General features: G+C 37.2%; 1 protein-coding gene across 1 annotated transcript in view; it reads left to right on the forward strand.

Annotated features, from left to right (window-relative positions):
* Nucleotides 1-18,661, forward strand: part of MIPOL1 (mirror-image polydactyly 1) — a 156,328-nt gene that overhangs the window by 28,241 nt on the left and 109,426 nt on the right. The window contains exons 6-8 of the mRNA XM_010186745.1: nucleotides 4,681-4,810; nucleotides 10,708-10,741; nucleotides 11,001-11,171. Of these exons, the coding sequence (XP_010185047.1) occupies nucleotides 4,681-4,810; nucleotides 10,708-10,741; nucleotides 11,001-11,171 (335 nt within the window). The remainder of the gene's footprint in view (nucleotides 1-4,680; nucleotides 4,811-10,707; nucleotides 10,742-11,000; nucleotides 11,172-18,661) is intronic.

The raw sequence follows: 18,661 nt of genomic DNA on the forward strand, positions 1-18,661 counted from the left end.
GGTTCAACTAAGAAAATATGTACACTGCTTTGACTCAGTAAACTCATACTCGGTATGGTTCATCTTCTTCATATTTACTTTTGCCCATATTAGAAAACAATTAGCTTACTAAACAAATTTGAGTATTTGGGAAGAAAAAAATCTACTTTGAGTCTCTCTCATTTGACTAAGAATTACATGATATTTGATAAGCTTGTTTAAAAATGGACATATCCAAATATTATTGTAAACACCCATTGATTTGTTTTACCTGCAATATAAGTATTTTACTTAGTTGGCTTACATAGTAGCTAATAATATTTGTTAATGTAATTTAACTGCTGTGAACCTTTACTGAACAAATATTGAAATTTATACAAGTCAAAGAAAGAGAATCTCTAATGACTTTTGTAAAAGCTTCCATTTAATAGTTAAGGAGAAAAGTTTATATGACATACCAGATGCAATTAACAGTAGATTTTACATTTAATAAAAAGAAAGAAGCATATGTATTTGCTTTATTCATTCCATCATAATTTGCATTAGAGCTATGGGTGTTTAATGAGCAAATTCCAGCTAAAATGCTATATTGATTTTCTAAGTGAACTTTGTAATAGCTATCTACCTTACAAAAGCTCTCTGTTTACAATTGTTTTCTTTACTAAAAACTAAAAATGTTTTAGAATTGATGAGTTTAGCATAATGATTCTTCTAAAATAAAGAGGTCTTCTAGAGCATGCAGGGGTTTTAGTTACAAGGAGAAAGATGTTATTAAATTATTCCAAAGCAAATAAAGTTTATGCAACTAAATAGTAATGTCATATTTGTATATATTACGATATTTGCAAGCGCTGGAGAAGAATTCTTTTTTCTTAATTTAGCACTGTGGGATTTAAATACTTTAACTCTTGAATCTTATATCTATATAAATTAGTAAATAACACAATTCATTTTAGCTTAATACTTGACTATTCATGCTTCATTTTTCTGTGTCATTTTCTTGCTAGAGACATAGCTTCTACAAGAATTTGTGTTTCTTGTTGGTCAGGTCTCAAGATAAACAGGATAGGGTTGGTTGGTGCACCATTGGAAAGTCTCCAAGAAAAACGTTGTGGTGTCTACCAGAGCAGCTGGTGACTGAGTGGCTGGATCACTTTCTTCATTGGCTCAGGCATCAAGTCAGTGGCCAGTATGGGGCCAGCATTTTGCTGGGTGTGCCATATCTTAAATGGGACTTAGGAACCTGATTTATTACTCTCAATTAATTTTCACCTGGCATTCTTAAGAAGCATAAGTATAATAATCTGGATATTCTTCTCTCTTTTTAATATGGAGGGTTTTTTTATGTCACTTTCTCTCGTAGACTTTTCATTGGACAGCTTATACTTCATATACTTTCCTAAATATAACACAAAATATTTTGGTTTCCTGCTGCATTGCAACTCAAGTATCTTATTTCATTTTTTTTAATTTTTTTTTTAAACTTAGATTGCCATGCAGGTATCTTACATGATTTTCTACACTCTTCCTAATTTGTTTTAATATATAAAAAAAAATAACTTCCAAGATTACTTTTAAGAAATAGAAATGAAAGCCAAGTGCTTGTAATTGATATGGAAATACTATAATTTTGTTTTTAAATGTAGTTGGTGGATCTGGTCATTGGGATATTTACTCGAATGCCTAAATTTAGTAGAAGCACACAAAAATAGCAGGAAAGGATCACTCAATTTAACTCAGTTTTCCGTAGCCAATAGTTAAAAGAGAGTATTTTGTAATGGACCTTTTGGTGGGGGAAGGGTTCACTGTTCAAGGCAATTAGCCTCTGGGCTGCTATCAGGGATGGTAAGATCTGAGATAAGCAGAATGTTTAAGTAACTTAAAAAATCTCTTTTTCTGAATGTTTTCATACTGTTATGTATATTTTACTTTGGTTTAAGGATAAATAAGCAATAATCTGGTTTTTAAAAGCCTGTATAGTCATTATTACCATTGATTACAGTTACCCAGAGAGGGAATTAGATTTGCCAAAACATAGTCCCTCTAAGTGTATTTGTGTGCTCAAGATCCATTGTAGCAGTCAGCAAATTGCAGTTTTCCATGCTGACGTGGGGATGTTACAAGGTCTGACAGAAGAAGGAACGCAGTCAAAAAGACCAGAAAGAAGTTAACTAATCTGGAAACTAATTAACCCCAGAACAGTAACAAGTGCCAAATCTTCAGTTACTTTAGACAGCTTTCTATTCATTCCAGCAGTTGTTGTCATTATGTTTTCACTTGCAGCTTTATGGAGAGGATTCTCTGTGCAGTGTCTCTGGCGTGATGCTAGATAAACTGGCATAATTTACTGGAAAAAAGTATAGTAAACAAATATATTAAGGTACAGATAGGTAATAATTACCATACAGTATTAAACTGCTTGTGTATTCCAGATCCAACCGAGACATAGCTGTTGCACTGTAGTTTACCCAGGCACTGTAGTTTACCCAGTCAATGCTGAGGCACTGGTTTCCCTGCCAGCACAGATCTTAGCAACCTCAGTGGAAGTCTGAGCTGAAACGCACAACCCAACTCGTACAATTTCAGCTTGTTCTTGCTGAGCCACCTCCCTTCGCAGATATTGGACTCATCCTCTACAAGTGCTTATTCCTGACTAGCAATCTGTGCACATGCAGTTTTGCAGCTGCTTTACTCATGCCTTAGTTTTTCCATTCCACATTAAGCAAAGTTTTATTGTTGCAAATGGGGAAAATAGATAGATCTCCAAGAAAATACACACTTTTCTTGTGGAACAAGTAAATACTGAAATAGAGGATAATTAAATCAGTGAGAAATTCAGTGTACATTTCAAGATTTGTGCTTCTGGTGCTGAATTTCTTCTTTTTTGTTTGTTTGTGGTTTTGTTTTTTGGGTTTTTTTTATTGTTGGGATGCAACTTGTAACAGCTCTGACCTGATGACTAGAGGAGCTTTCAGCTCCTCTGCAGATTTCTATGAGAAGAGGTTCTGCCCTTTCAGAAGGAACGTTTAGTTCTTTCCTGTCCTCTTTTCTCCCATCTGTTGTTGTCATGCAACCTTTTGCTAGACCTGCAAAAAATGCTTTTTTACTCCTCAGTGACACTCTTCTCCCCAGCTTGAGGACAAGAGGATTGCTTTCCTATCTTGAACATCTTCCTAATTCATCTCTCCAGACTCTTTTTCTGTTCGTCTTTTTACTTATCTTTCATCCCGGGTTATCTGAGCTGCTTGTGAACCGTATGAAAACTTACCACTTTTTGTATTTCGGTTGACTGGGGAGTCTTGGGTTTTTTTCACTACTGATGAAGTGTATTTTGTGCCAGCAATATAACTGCTACCAAAATGTACTACTATGTTCCTATTGTTCCAATCTGTGAAGAACCATAAAGTGGTTTATGTTACACCGCACTATGAAGTTTTTGTACAACCATGTACGAAGTTGAAGAGTAAACTAACATATAAAGGCACCGAAGTTGTCAACTGAGGTAAGACTGGAGAAGCCAAAGCTCTGGGCTAAAGTGAAGAGAGAGGAAGCCTTTAATTGAGACCTTAACTTAATGACTTAAGTGGTAGTTCAGAGAGGAGCAGAGAGTTCTGAAGGAGGTAAGGAAGCCCAGCAGCAATGGCTTAATATGAATGTCCTTGAGAAATAAATGCCAAAATTTGAAAGCTAGTGTAGTATGGTGTTAGAAAACTGTGGCTAAACACTAGCTTGGCAAACGGAAAGAGGAGCATGGAGAATTCTGGAAACTACAGACCTCAGTTGAGTTTTTGCAGGTGCCTGTGGCAATCAGAGAGAATACAGTCCTCTGTCTTGCAGTGACAACAGTCTTACTATGGCATCCTGAAAGTCCCTAGACATTTCAACTGCAGGGTTTTATGATGACTGTGAGGAGAGATTTGCAGTATTGGAGAGCGAAATGATGAAAATATGAATAAAGATTTTAGTGGAGGCAGGGTCGAGGTAAGGATTCTGGCGGTGTGCCAGAGATGGTGTTAGACATATTGACAGGGGAGAGGCAGGAAGAAAACGTAAGCTCGGGATGAGGAATGACTTGAAGGTGTTAGTTTGCTCCCAAGGATAGACAGTAAATCTTAGTTTATTGGCACCTAATGCTCCAAGGTCCATGTATGCCGTAACAGATAATATAACAGTATATTACACAATAAAGTGAAGGCTTGGCAGAGAAGGAGAGATGCCAGCTGTGCCACTCTTGTGATACCAGAGACAGAATATGAAAATATTAGAATTTTTAATATTTAATATCGGTGTACCACCCTAATTGGAAGCAGTGTGGTAGTAGTAGTTTTAATAGATCATTACTTTTAATTCTATATCCTAGAAGAAACCTATTAGTGTCTCACGTGATTCTGAGCTCTAAGAATTACTTCTCCCTTAAGCAAGTATTCAGAATGCAAAGCAAATCACTTCCTTGCCTTGTTTGATTATGCAGGGGTGAATTTGAAAACACCTAGCTTGTTTCCATTCCTTAAAGTATTCATTTTAGCAATCAGAAGTGATTTAGTGTTGTGTCTGAAGACTAATATAGACCTTATCTGTAGTAATCTGAGGTCAGTGGAGAAATGTTGATTTTAGGAGGTGCTGGCAAAGGCCCATGAAGTGCATCTAATAGTGTCTTTCCCTGTCAAATGTGTTTGTTAAACACGCTGGTTACTTTTGCAGCTCTGGTGGAAGAAGTTTATTCTGCTCAACGGGAACGTGACGAGGCTGTCATGGCAAGGCTTAGGTTAGCCAATGAAGAGAGAGATGAAGCATTTCGACGAGTCCGGCGTTTAGAAGAGTCTCTCAAAGAGTAAGTATACATTTCCTGCCCTGTGCAAAAAGGTGGTTGTGTCAGTCTGTGGCTGTCATAAAGTGCTCAACAGTGCTTATATAGGAAAACTAAGCACAGACTTCTCTATGTTGAAATACCAGGTTAGTGCTACTCTTACTGTGCTGTTGATTAATTTGTTAGCCATCCTATGAGACTGTATTTTTCTCTGGAGACTGAAAGCAAGATGAGTAATTTTGATCACAAAAAATTGAAAATATAATCAAAAGTTTTGGTATGGATTTATTCAGGGATAAATAAGATGAATACAGTCTTTTGACACAGAGTACCAGAATATCGGTCAGAATTTGCGATGTATAGGAAATCAATCAAGCCTTTAAGCCCACTAGATGTTTCCTTCAGCAAAATCTCTACTAATGATGTGAGTGATGTAGTAAAAATAGATGTGTCTTTTCTTATCTTTTATGCAGGACCATTTTGTAAGGCAATAAAGGCATGATTAATACTTCATAGAGTTTTATGTATACTATGTTAACATAACAGAAATAGGCAGTCTTATGTTAAACAAAACTGTTAAGTTTGAACAGTTTATTTTCTCCTTTCAGGATATAGGCAGCTTTGAAGCTACAGTTTGCCTCTCTGTGTAATCTTTCTCCACCCAAGTTGTGATCATCTTGGTTACTATCTGTAGTAGTCCCACAAAGTGTAGTCCCCCAGAGTCTAGAGTGGCTGAGAAATTTCTCCTGTTTTTCTGCCAAGTGACATACAAAGCAAACAGAAGTTTGTTTTTTTCATGGTAGGAGACTGAATAGGTGCAGTTGTTAGTTAATTAAATGGCAGGCAATTATGTTTTAAATAATTGATTCTACTAAGAACACTCTTTCCTCTTTATGACAGTAAACCAGTCATCTTCTTTTGGGTATTTTAGTAGGTAAGGCCAGAGAATGTTATCTAAATAAATTTCAATAATCTGCACATAGTTTGTGCACCATTACTCTGTGGAATTTACAAGTTGCTAGAGTTTGTCGCAGCCTGTAAGTATGACTCAACAGCAAGATTAGGAGATTCCATTCCCACAAGAATTAGTGCACAATTTGTTAGAGTAAATGACTCTACCGAGTCTATTATAGGTGTACATGCATCTGAAATCTTGCTTTGAGCAGCAGTCTCTGAGGAAATTACAAATATGCTTTACATTCCCATATGAGACATCATAACAGTGAGCCTCACTCCAGTCTTTCTGATTTCTTCTGTCACTCTTCTAATTTTGTATGTTCCAAGAGTAAAGAAAGCAAGAAAGTTTTGTGTGGTCCCAAACTGCAAATGAAACTGTGTATAAACTGTTGTCATAAACTCAAGATCTTTGGGCTGAAAGTGCTCAAGTCCTGCATCAAATTAATTATTCCTGTCAACAGACCTAGTCAATGACTTTTGGGTTTCTGGAAAAAATCACAGGTTACTAAATGTGTGAGAGGCATATTGCTACTCTTTCTGCAGTGGAATCCATAGACACACATGTGGCAGGTCTTGACGTATGTGAATCCCTCAGAATGCCATCACTCGTTTTCCCTTCAACCTCTGCTATCTGCTTCACTCATTGTATTGGAAGATTAACTCAGTTCTAAGCAGAAGAATGAGAAAAGAGAAGAAACTCCACTTCTTGGAAAACGTGCATACTACCTTCCCCTAAGGAATGTCATTGTAGAAGGCACTGGTTACACTGCTAATGACAAAAAAGGTGCTTGCTCCAAGGAGAGGGTTGCTAACTCCCTTGTCTGATTGCTTGGAGTCAAGTTATCATACCTTATTGCTATCATTTAGAGACTAGCAGTTGTCATTGCTGTCATCCACTTGGGTGCTCTTTCTGATGCTTTCTATAAAAGGCCAGATGCCTTGATGCCATTCACAGTCTCAGAAGAAAATCTCAGGAGATTTCTCTGTGGAGAACACCAACCCAACACAGGTAAAAATTGTGATGGGCTAACCAGCTGCTGTTGCTTCAATACCTGATACACATTCTGCTTTGCCTAAACCAGTAAGCCATTGTCTCTAGGTAGTGTCTCTTACTGTATATTCTGCAAGGGTGTAGCTCAGGCTTCTGTGTGCTATTTGCTGTCCTGACATCCAACTCCAGGACACAAGACTGGGGACAAAACCAATTTAATTCAAAGGAATTTTATTTACCAGGCTGCATGTGTACTGTAAGATCATAGTTCCAGTATTTTCCAGGGTCTCCCATTCTGCATTACAGAGACTGACTGTGGCAATGGCAGCTTGTTGGGAAGAGTCATACCCAGGTCTTTCATGTCCTGGGTGCTGTGTGACCTGTCACTGAGGGCATCCTGGACATAAACAAAATCCTTAAGCAGATCCCAAGCAGGCTTATGCCTCCTGTAGGGTGCAAAGATGTTGCTGAAGGGTTCTGGAAAATGTTACATGCTTTTGTTTTCACTGATAGTTTCAGTGTCAATCATCAAAGCAGTAAAATAAAAATCCTAATTGACAAAAGCCACAAAGGCAGAGAGCCCAAAACCTTCATTTGTTCCCACTGTAAAGTTTGTTAATGTCTGTTAATCATCCATGCAGTAAGTAATTAATAGTAATGAATTACTGGGCAGTAATTGCCTGAAACGGAAAAAAATCATGCTTTATGTTCAAGTAATCATCATGTTCACTGCATCAGTTGTCTTAGTATCTGCCTCTTTCCTTACCTTGCTACCCATTCAGCCAAACTGCAAGTTTGATAGAAATGTCTTAAGCCATATCAGACCATGTAAAAAACTTCGAAGATGTCTTGCTCCGTCCTCCCAATTTATATTCAGTGTTACTTCAGCCCACAGTCACTGCGTCCATTTGCATAACTTGACCAAGTTGAACCTGACCACTGCTCTTCCCTGACCCATATACATCCTCTATAGAATCGTGAAGGTTGGAAAAGACCTCTAAGATCATCAAGTCCAACTGTCATGGAATCATAGAATAATGAAGGTTGGAAAGACCATGCTATGTGATAGCACATTATAATGTGATATTTCTTTCAAAAAGAGCAATAGTATGGTACAGGGAAGCATTTCCTGTTGTAATTACTGGCTTGGGAGAGATTGTGTTCTGTTTTTTGAAAGTTCTGTGCCCTTTTTGAAATCTTTGTCAGAAATCTTTACAGACCCAGGAAGGCAGAATTGTCTCCATCAGGCTCAGCTACTTTTCTTCTGATCCACTCATTCTGAGCTTACAGGACACTTATTCACACAGCTGTACACCTTGCAAACAAGAAATGGTTGAGTGGAGCCCAGATTTCACCAGCCTGGCTTCAGCATTCAGGTTTTTCAGAACACTGGGCATCTTTAGTAACTGTTGTAACATCTCCGCTGAGGTAACAAGACATGCATTTCTGTATCTGCTTGGATCTCTGGCATTTTGGGGTGGGAGGAGCAAGCCAGGACTGAGGCTGAGAAGCCTCGGACTGAGGTGCTGCATTCTCAGAAGCAGAGTCAACTCCATGAGGAAATTACTTTTCTCAGCCTCTTTATTCTAAGTAGTTTATTACTGTGGCTGAATGGAAATTTTTTTGGAGTTGACTTCATCACTCTACTAATCCTTTGGAAGGAGCAGATATGACGGGATGAGCCATGAGGGACTTGGTTTCTTTTTTTTAATTTTGGAGTTTCTTCTGGAATCTTGGATCTTTTCCAACTATCACCCTTAATATTTTCTTCCTGACGCTGGTTGTTCAAAAGGTCAAGTTCTCCATCTCAGACATGGAGCACATAGAGGCTCGGTTTTGTGGTTTTTTTTAAAGAACATTGGCTGCTTATGCCACACTCATCAAGTTTTAGAGCACAGGTCACTCCTTCCATCTGCTTTGGACTTATTCCAATCAGAGATCTTTACAAGAGGGCAATATTGAACAGCCTGCCAACCTTTATCAAACGCTTTAATGCTTTCTTTAAATTAGCAGCTGGAGCAATTCTGTTGTCATTATTGAACTGTAACAACAAAATTCTTTCAGTACTGTTGGCCCTAGGGGTTACGTTACCAGAATGTGTGTAGAAATGGGGGGAAGAGGAATCCTTGGTTACTGCTGTTTAAACACGTGAGAGATCTAAGGGTCATTTACTGCCTGTGCACAGCACAAGGAGAGGCAGCAGGACAAATGCACAGCTCTGGGTGCTGCTTTTTAAAAAACATTGTCACCTAAGGAGGTGTATGTGCACCTACAGACAGATCCCCTGTGGCAGTAGTATGTTGAAGGGCTACACTTATGGTAGAAGTTCCTGTTCTTTTCCCCACCTCCTTTTCTTCATAAGGTGTCTTGCTTACCCAGCCTCTTGGTCAGCCGGGTGATTTTGTTGACCCGCACTTGTCCTCTGGAGAAGCTGGATCGGTCCTGCCAATTTACTTGACAAATACCTTTCCTTTCGTTGTGAATACAAACTAGCTGGAGGTTCGTTTTTAAGTTCCACATGAAGTGGCACTTAGAGCAATGTAAAAACCTAAAGCAGGAACTCTACAAGGAGCCAAGTTAAGGAGTCAGTTCTGAGATTTTGAACTTATAATATGTTATTGTATTATTTCTGTTACTTTATGAATACAAGTCAAACCCAACAAAGATGAGCTTTTATTTTGTTTTGTTTTGTTCTGATGCTGAACTATGTTGGAGTAGTTACTGCTTGTGAATTCTACATAAATATACCAGCTGTTGTGCACTGGTAGTACATTCTGAAATATTTCATTTTTGTTTAAAGAATTAATTTTTGTACTGGTTGGTTTACTATGCCTTATGTACTGTGATGTGGTAAAACTAATGCTTTAATGTAAAAGGTGCTAGTGGGCTGTCAAGTGCTCTGTGATATTTGCAAGCTACAATCTTGGTTTCAGAGCAGCACCTGTCACTGCACTGCGGAAAAAGTGTGTGTTGCTCTTTAGTAGATGTTTAATGGTACTATATCAGTCTTTTAAAATATTGTATGCTAGTGACAGACCTACTTTTAGTAAAGTCACCGTTAAGTAAGTAGCAATGCAGTGGTATTTAATATTTTAAATTTAATAAGGGAAATTAAATTTTAAATGTAATTAAAGTAACTTAATTACTTCAATATGCTCATTTTTGAAAAAAATAGGTCTCTTCTGTTTCAAAATACATGTATTTTAAATAATATGCTGTCCACATAACTAACCTTAGGTAAAATAAAATGCATACTATGCCATTTATTAGATTTTTGTGCTGTCACTCACTGCTTTTACACAGCCAGTGTTCAATGCTGTATGACTAAGTTCCTTGTATCATCTTTGTATTTAACAGGTCAATATATGTTCTGTTGAAATAGAAAGGGAGGAAAGTGTAGGGTGGTTGTTCCAGAATTAAATAAGGGCCTTACAGAGGCCCCTGGCTTAGCTTGCTATTTTATGTGAGATATAAAATAAAAATATTTTAAGGAATCTTGAACTAGATATATTTCCTCATTTTGGAAGAGAGAGGTGGAAAAAGAATTACTTTAAAATGAAAAAAAAACATTTTCACAAAAGTCCTCTCCCCTTTAATTTGAGGTGCAGTAAAAACAACAAAAATACGACGTCAGGTAAAAGTTGTAAGCCCAGAAATAAATAAAATAAGAGCATCAGCCATTTCTATCGCTGGGGAACTTTCTTCATCTAAGCACATATGAACAATTGATCCTTGTAGTCATATATAGCAGTAAACATTAATAACTTAACAGTCTGAAGTCAGTGCTGAAGATATGGAGCATTATTGAAAGATGGAGTCGAGCAGGTGGCACTTTAATATGTTCAGTGTCATGGTTGACTCTAAAGACTAGTAGAATGAAATTACTTGAGGTTCTAAAGATTTAAAAAGCGAACTCATTTTGCTGCACTAAGGAAATGCTACTGATCAGGCTTTCTGTGTCCCTTTTTTCTAGGCTAGAAAATATTAACCCTGAAGAAAATGACATGGTAAGCCATTCTCTGAGGAGATTTCTTGATGTCAGTCTTATATCTTAGAGGCTTAAGTTCAATTGAGTGGGTTTCAAGAACTAAGATGTGGGAAAAAGAAGAATTGACACACTAATAATGTACATCTTTGCTGCAATATGAAAATTCAATAACTTCACTCAGTCAATTTACAATTCACATGTGCCTATTAATTAAAACCCTATATTAAATAAAATATATTAAAACTTCATGTCTGACTAACATATAATGCTGTTGGTAGACATTACAGGAATTACTGAACAGAATAAACAATGCAGACACAGGGATAGATATACTGAAGAATGGAGCTATAATTCTGAATCGAATACACAGGACCAAAGAACGTAAAAAGAAAATAATAGCTGAGGAAATGAATGCAGTAATAGAACAACGGGATGCTGCTTTGTCTCAAGTAAGTCTCTACAAGTATGTAATTGCTCAATATGAAATTTCTTTTTCTTTTTTCTTTTTTTTTTCTTTACTTTTGGGGAAGAAAATTGTTTCATTTACTTTTCTCTGTTGAAAATCTCAAAGAGAGCCCTTGTAGTAAATGGCTGGTTAATGATCAACTGTTTCTTCATGGTAGTAGTGCCCATTGAAATGGCATCAATGTGTTTAATGAGAAAAGTTATTTCTGTATTTTTTACACCTGATCACTTGCTGTCTCCTTTTTTAAGACAAAACAGTTTTCAATGTATTGACCAAACTGAAAAGCTATTAAGGGTCTAGTTTTGCAGTGTGCTGTGCTGGTACAATGCATTGGATGACAGTTAACTGGGACTCAAGGATTTGTAAAGGGTTCTAAGTGGCAGAAATACATATTAAAGGAAAATAAGGGTACCACATGCAACAATGCAAGTAATTCCTCCCCTTGTTGCTTTATGTCCAGGAGATAAAAGTCAGCCTGTGGTGCTTGACTCTCAAAGTCTTTCATTTCTGCTACATGACTAGAAAGAACCTGAGGTCCTTTTCCTGCTCAGTTCACTCATTCCCTGCAGTTTCCTGCTTTCACAGCCCTTTTCTCCAGCAGGTCAGCCCCCATCCTGTACTGATCCATGGAGTTGTTCTTCCCCAGATGCAGTACCCTACACTTGCTCCTGTTGAATTTAATTTAGTTTTTCCCCACCCAACTCTCCAGCCTGACCAGGTCACGCTGAATGGCAGCACAGTCTTCTGGTGTGTCAGGCACCCCTCCCAGCTTTGTATTGTCACCAAATTTGCTGAGGGTACACTCTGTCCCATCATCCAGATCATTGATGGATGTATTGCACAGGACTGAACGAAGTACCAGCCCCTGAGGAACACCACTAGATAACAGGCCTCCATCTAAACTTGTCTCCACTGACCACAAATTCTTGCCTTCAGCCAGTTCCCAACCCACCTCGCTATCTAGTCATCCAATCCACACTTCTTAAGTTTGGCTGTGACGATGCCATGGGAGACAGCGTTGAAAGCCTTGCTGAAGTCAAGGTAGACCACATCCACTGCCCTTCCCGCATCAGTCCATCCAGTTATGCCATCATAAAAGGCTATCAGATTGGTCAAGCATGGCATGACTTTCTCTTGGTGAATCCATGCTGACTGCTCCTGATAATATTTGTTTCTTTGACATGCTTTCTCATGTCATGAAAGAGTTTTTCTGTTGTCTGGTTTTTTTTCCCCACAGTTTTCTTTCCTGAATTAGCTCAATAGGAGCAGGCTGTAGGGAGGAGCAATCCAAGTAGGGGATATGTCTCCTGGGAAAATACAAGATTTTAGACTGGATGAAACTCCTTATGTATCCATCCCAGGCAGGAAATTTCATCTGACTCTTTCAATACTGAAAATTTAGATTTTTATTTTAAATTACCAAAGTTAGCCCACATCTAACTAATTTCTATTAAAGTCAAGTTTGTGATCTTGAGTGACATTGATAATGTTGATTGAGTTTATGTTGTCTTGAGAAGCCTCCTGGTAAAAGAGTCCCTTCAACACACCCTGTAATTTTCACTTTTTTGGCAATTGTTGGTTTTGCATTCTCTCCTACTTTAACCTTGAAGGCCCCACTTGCCTGGTGCTTAAAATATTTTGTGTGTCTATCCAGTATGCACTGCTAAGGAAGTTAATGTTGGAAGATTTTAATGGTGGAACTTAACTTTTTCAGACTACTTTCATTTTCTTTTATAATAATGATGAGCAGCATAGCTACTGGTAAACATCCAACAGTCCTGCCAAAAGTTTGTGTTTTCTTCTTTGCACAGTGCATTTGAAAAGTGAGCAGCTTATAAGAGAAAACCTTTTAGCAAAAGAGAAGGATCTTTTGGCATTTTTATTTTTGTTTTGTCAGTTTTTCCTTCTTTGTTGAAGTAGACAGGCATACTCGGATATTAAAAATGTTATGAATGTCAGAAGAATGTCAGTGTAGGGCATTTTTATATACATTTTAACTGAAATGATTTTTAAGCTGCCTGTTTAAGGAATAATCTTTTCCAAGTAATCAGCTTGGAAATTAATAAATATAATTATTTTATATAGTAATGGCTCAAGTGCCACAATTAGCAAAGCCATCCTTAGGCATGTCAGCAAAAAACACAGGTTATGTTAAGTACATAGTGCAGCAGAAAAAAAAATTAATAAAATAATAAATCCACACAAAATTCAAATGTAGATATTTGGTATGAAGCTGTACTACTGTGATACTGTTTCACTTTATAATACTGTTTTTTAAAATTAATTATTATTAATAGAAGTCTGTTGATCATGTGTTGTATTTTCACATATATGATGCCTTTACAGCTGTAACTCTTGAACCTAGAAAATAAGTCCTTGGAATTGAAGCTACCATTTCAACCTGTGTTTCTCACTTGATGATTCCTTGGGAATTCATACCGCACTTGAATTATTAGTAGTCTTTTGTTAACATTGCAATAGCGGTAGTTATTACAGTGCTAACAGCAAGAACAATAGGAGAGGGATTCCTACATTAGACCACAAAGGGACTAGATATAATTCAGGGGATGTATATGCTTAGCATAACAAATGCAAATTATTGGAAGTTAGATCTGAGGTCGCCTCAGGCATTCATAACATCTGCAAGTTAAAATATTTTTCTTTTTGGTGGAGGTGACATCAAATATGAGGGGGGCAATGATGAGAAGAGACAGAGCAGAAATAGTTTATGCTGTTAGAATACTGTGGCTGTCCTCTGGAAGAAGCATTTTTAACGTTCAAAGGTCTGGGCAATGGAAGCTAAATTCTTCGTAACATGTTGTATGAACAACGTGTTGCTCTGTTCCTGCTTGTGGCTGTGCGGTGCTGGAGACAGCAAAGTCATTTGAGTGGCCACCATAACCGGTTCCATATGACAGAGAAGTGCCTATATGATAATAAGGCTTTGGACTGACTGTGTTTAATGAAGCTGCACGTGTTATCTTTTTTATGGTTCTCTTCACAATAGCCTGGCATTTGACAATTGAGCACAGCAAATGTAAGTAGCATCTAGCTTTTGGGGTTTTACTTGGTAGGATTTCTGATTTTTCTTGGTATGAAACAATAACACAAAAGCCTTCACAGCTCGAACGCATTGCTTTCATTTCAAGTAAGGAATAGGTTACATTCCTAGAGAATGGACATTCTATAGACTGTGCATTTCCTATGACCAAGTAAATACAGATTACTTTCAACTAGTCTTTGAAATGCAGTTTTGCAACACTTTTTCTGATAGTTATGCTATTAAATTGCATTGGACTGGACTGCTGTTGCAGCATATTAGACAATAGTTAGGTGGTTGTAATTCTTCTATTTTAATTTTACTTGAATTATTTTTGTATTCATCAAAAAATGAAGAAAACTGTCCATGTCTTGGAAGGGTCATGGAAATGTTTTTTGAACCATGACACACAAGAACATCTCTATATTTTTTTGAGATTTCAAACATGAATGTTACTTCTTACTAGGAAGCAGATAGAGGCACTTCTATCACTGTGTTGAGCTGTGCATTTGTATGTAATCTTAGATCATTCACTAGATTGCTGAGCAAATATGCAAACTACTTTTTGTATGTGTGAAAACAAATAAAATGGTATAAACTCAAATATTTGATACTACTTTTAGTATGTATTTTCAAGTGAATAAAAAACAAACAAGTAAAGCATGGCTAAACATTGACATCCATCTTCTGTACCAACCCCCTTAAAAAAACAAACTCGACTGGTTGTATTTGCTAAGATATGTTTGTTAGTGAACAGATATTGTGTTATACTGAGGAGCTTGAGTCTATTTTATGACTGATCCTCTGAAAGGAAAATGGAGAAAGATGCTGCCATGAGAAATAAAACATCAGTTTCTTGTCTGTAATATTCACTTTTGTCTTAACCCATTCAAGGAAAAAACTTATTTGCCCAGTTAGTTGTACTACAGTTCTGCCTTTCTTTAAAAGTCTTTCTTGCTTGAATAATCCAGTTAGTGACAGAAATTTAATAACAATTACATATGGCATAGTCATATTATGTGATCTTCATAAAATACTTTAAGGAAGTGGTTTCCAGCAGGAGGCAATACAGTGCAATGTCTCAAACTAGCAACCCCATCACACCTTACGGACAGGAATGTTAATATGATTACGGAGTTGGCAGCTGAAACTGAGGACTCGAGTAAGTCATTACGATTACTTTTCTTCTGGTTTAGAGAAGAAAGGGGACCTTTTATTTGGTACTGCTTGAAGGAAGTGATTTTTTTTAAAGCTAAGTAAGAGATGGCTTAAGTTCAGGAGATCATGTGTTTGATATGTTTTCAGTCCTAACTTTCATTCTGGTTTTGTTTTTGTTTTGTTTTTTATTTGATTTTTTTGTTGTTTTTTTGGTTTTTTTTGTTGTTTTTTTTTTTAAATTGGGAACAGTCAGTTCTATACAGAGTTTTAAATAATAAAGATATAGAATTTGTTGTTGGGAAAAACAGTGGTTTCATGGCTGGCAAAGTATCATCTGTAATACGCTGATCTTGAAGCAATAACATAACTGGCAAGCAAACCTGGTTTTACAGCTTTGAATATTTTGATCAGATCCTGCTGTGCAGGAACATGCTTATGGCTGCTCATGTAAAAAATTGGCATGCACCCAGGTGCTCATCAGAAGCAAGTTTGAGTACCTTTCTCCATTTTGAGGCACTGTTTGGCAGCAGGGAGCACTTTATCATCATTGAAAACAAAGATGAGAAGCGCCACGCTTGACTGCCCTTCATTATCAGTTTCGACTAATGACTAATAACTGATAAATGTCTGTACTTAACAACAAGCCAGCTTCTTGCTAACTTTTTTTTAATGTTCTGCATAAGAAATTCCCCTCCTTTTACACTAAGGTGTAGAGCTCTGTGTTATCTGTGATTCACAGAGCATTAAGGCATTCTCAGTACACATGAGTGAACAGGTCTTATTGAAGTAATAAACCTAAGAGTTGTATGGAGTGTAAAAACAACAAAAGCACATGTAAATGAAAAAATTGCTTACAGATCTTGGGACCTGAATTGGGGAATACTCAGGTGGCAGGTTACAATACCTCATAACTCTCTTATCTTAGGGTAGAGGTGATCCCTTTGCAACCCGAACCGCAGTTTGGGATGTTATTTTTAGTGGTTTGAATTAGCAGTTCAGTTTTAAACCCTGTGTTTTGGTACCCACTGACATTTCCTAGTTAAGGATACCAATTGAGTTCTTTGTTGGCAGCAGCACATTTGACAGTGTTCTTCTAGCTAATCTGGCAGGATACTTCCTCTGCTACCTTTCTCCTTTGCCACTGATATTTGGGAACAGAAAAAGACACGGTAGGACACTGTATTCACAGTTGTTTGTGAACCAGGCAGCTGCTGTGGGCTACTGATGGTTTTAAGCATGGGCTTATTTGAGGAGGGAAGTGATGGTGCTCTGTTTTCTTTGATCACTGTATGTAACTCAGTTCTCAAGGCATCAAGAAAGCTGAGGAGAGGTGAGATGTTCAGACAGGAGGATTTGGGGACATTACACATCTGTGTCTGTAGTGTTGGTTGGTCTCGTATTGATGTAGCACAGGTGGTGATTTCTCTGTAAGCACGTATCTGTTAGGGCACGAGACTCCCTTTGACTTCACTGGAGTCAGAATTTCTCTAGTGAAAGTGAGTATTTTGCAGCTTATTCCTTAGTTTGACTTCAGCAAGGCTTTGGTTGCATGAAGTCTTGTAGATTTTGAGTTAATGCTTCTAGTGGCTGGGAGTGCAGGTCATCTGTTAAGTCATTAGTGGGCATGAGAGGAGGATTGAAAGAAAATTGCCCTAAGGAGCTCTTATACTGAACTTTTGTATTTAGTCCATGAATGCTAAGTATGAGTAAATATATAAATGTTAATGCAATGTTTCTTTGAAGAAAGGGATTACGGTTTGTCTTTTTGAACTTCTGAAGCAAATTTTTAATTGATACTACATTTCTTCTTTTTTACTGCCATAAGGTTTTGGCTGAGTGATGCCCAGAGACACGTCGTTGTTTGCATTGTTAAATCACCTGTTGTTCCTCTGCAAACAGTGTGTTGTGCAGAATTCAGAAAATACATGTCTGCGTAGTATTTGAGGGCATGATCAAGCTTTGCGTCTCTAATTGTAAACTTTAATGAATTTTCAGTTGAACACTCATCTTCTCTTCAGTACCTAGAAACTCCTCACCGCTTTGAAAATGACAGTAAATTTGCATGCAAGCTTGTTTGATTAATTGGTGTTTGACTCATCCATCATAGTGCTAAGCTCTAGGTTCACACAGCTTAGATTTCTAAACCGATTTCTAGAATGAATTTAAATATTTAATGTCAAAACCCTAGGATGAAAGAGAGGAAGAATGTTTTGTATGCTTATTGATCACCTGTTTTGGTAGAAACAACCCATAGAGGAAATTTCCAATGTGATACAAGCAGAATTCAAATAGTATTCCCTCCGAAGAGGAGACTGAATCACCGTGCATGCAATACATACTATAGGTACCACAACTATTGTAGAGGTACCTAAAGTAAGTTTTCCATGGTACTTAACAGTTCACAGGTTCAAGTTAGGTACTGAGTGTTGAATCAGATTTCAGATTGCTTACCTGTTGGATAAAATGTCTCTGATTTTCTTAAAGATTTTAAAAAAACCCCAAAACTTTGTGTTTAATTTTAAGAGCTGGTTTTCTTAGGTAACTAAGAAATCTCTTGCCAAAATTACTTTGTTATTTTGGATATCTGGATGAGTTTGCATAAAAATTATTCTGATAGGTGACAAACCGGATTTTTGTGTTTCATATTTATATTTAATGTGGAGTCTGAAAAGGTTAATATGCCTGACCTATGTGTTCATTTCCCTCCTTGCTTTCACATACTTGCCACTTCTTGAATGTTCACAGTTGCAACTTCTTGCTTGATTCTGTCTGCATCAGAAAGTAGTGTAAAGAAATAGCAATGGATCTGGAGTATGAAATAATTCTCAGTATCTAACATCCATTAGTTTCAGTGTGTGTGTATGTTGCATTTTGGGGTTTGTTTTGTGTTTGGTTGGTTTTTACTTTGGACTGGCTGTAGTCAAGCCCTCTGAACTGAATATTCATTTGGGTCAAAATGCACGATGTGCATTCCTGGAGTGCACGTTGAGTTTCCTTGAATCGAAAAAGGAATCCAGTTCATGTTCTCAGCACTCCATGGTGCAAAACAAAGCATAAAAGTAGAGATGGGTGAGAGAAATTACAAATTGCACCCCCGGTGCAAAGTAGCATGCAAATTGTGTTTCTTCAGTGAAAAGTTCTGAGAGTCATTGAGAACTTTAGATAAAAGTTCAAAGCTTCATTATTTATAAGTATAGAAACTGAAAAAAATCTATTTAGTCCGAGAAAATATTTAAAAAATTAGTTACATTAATGCTCTGCTAGTGTATTACGTG

Source organism: Mesitornis unicolor, unplaced genomic scaffold, assembly GCF_000695765.1.
Source record: "Mesitornis unicolor isolate BGI_N332 unplaced genomic scaffold, ASM69576v1 scaffold3656, whole genome shotgun sequence".
NCBI lineage: Eukaryota > Metazoa > Chordata > Aves > Mesitornithiformes > Mesitornithidae > Mesitornis > Mesitornis unicolor.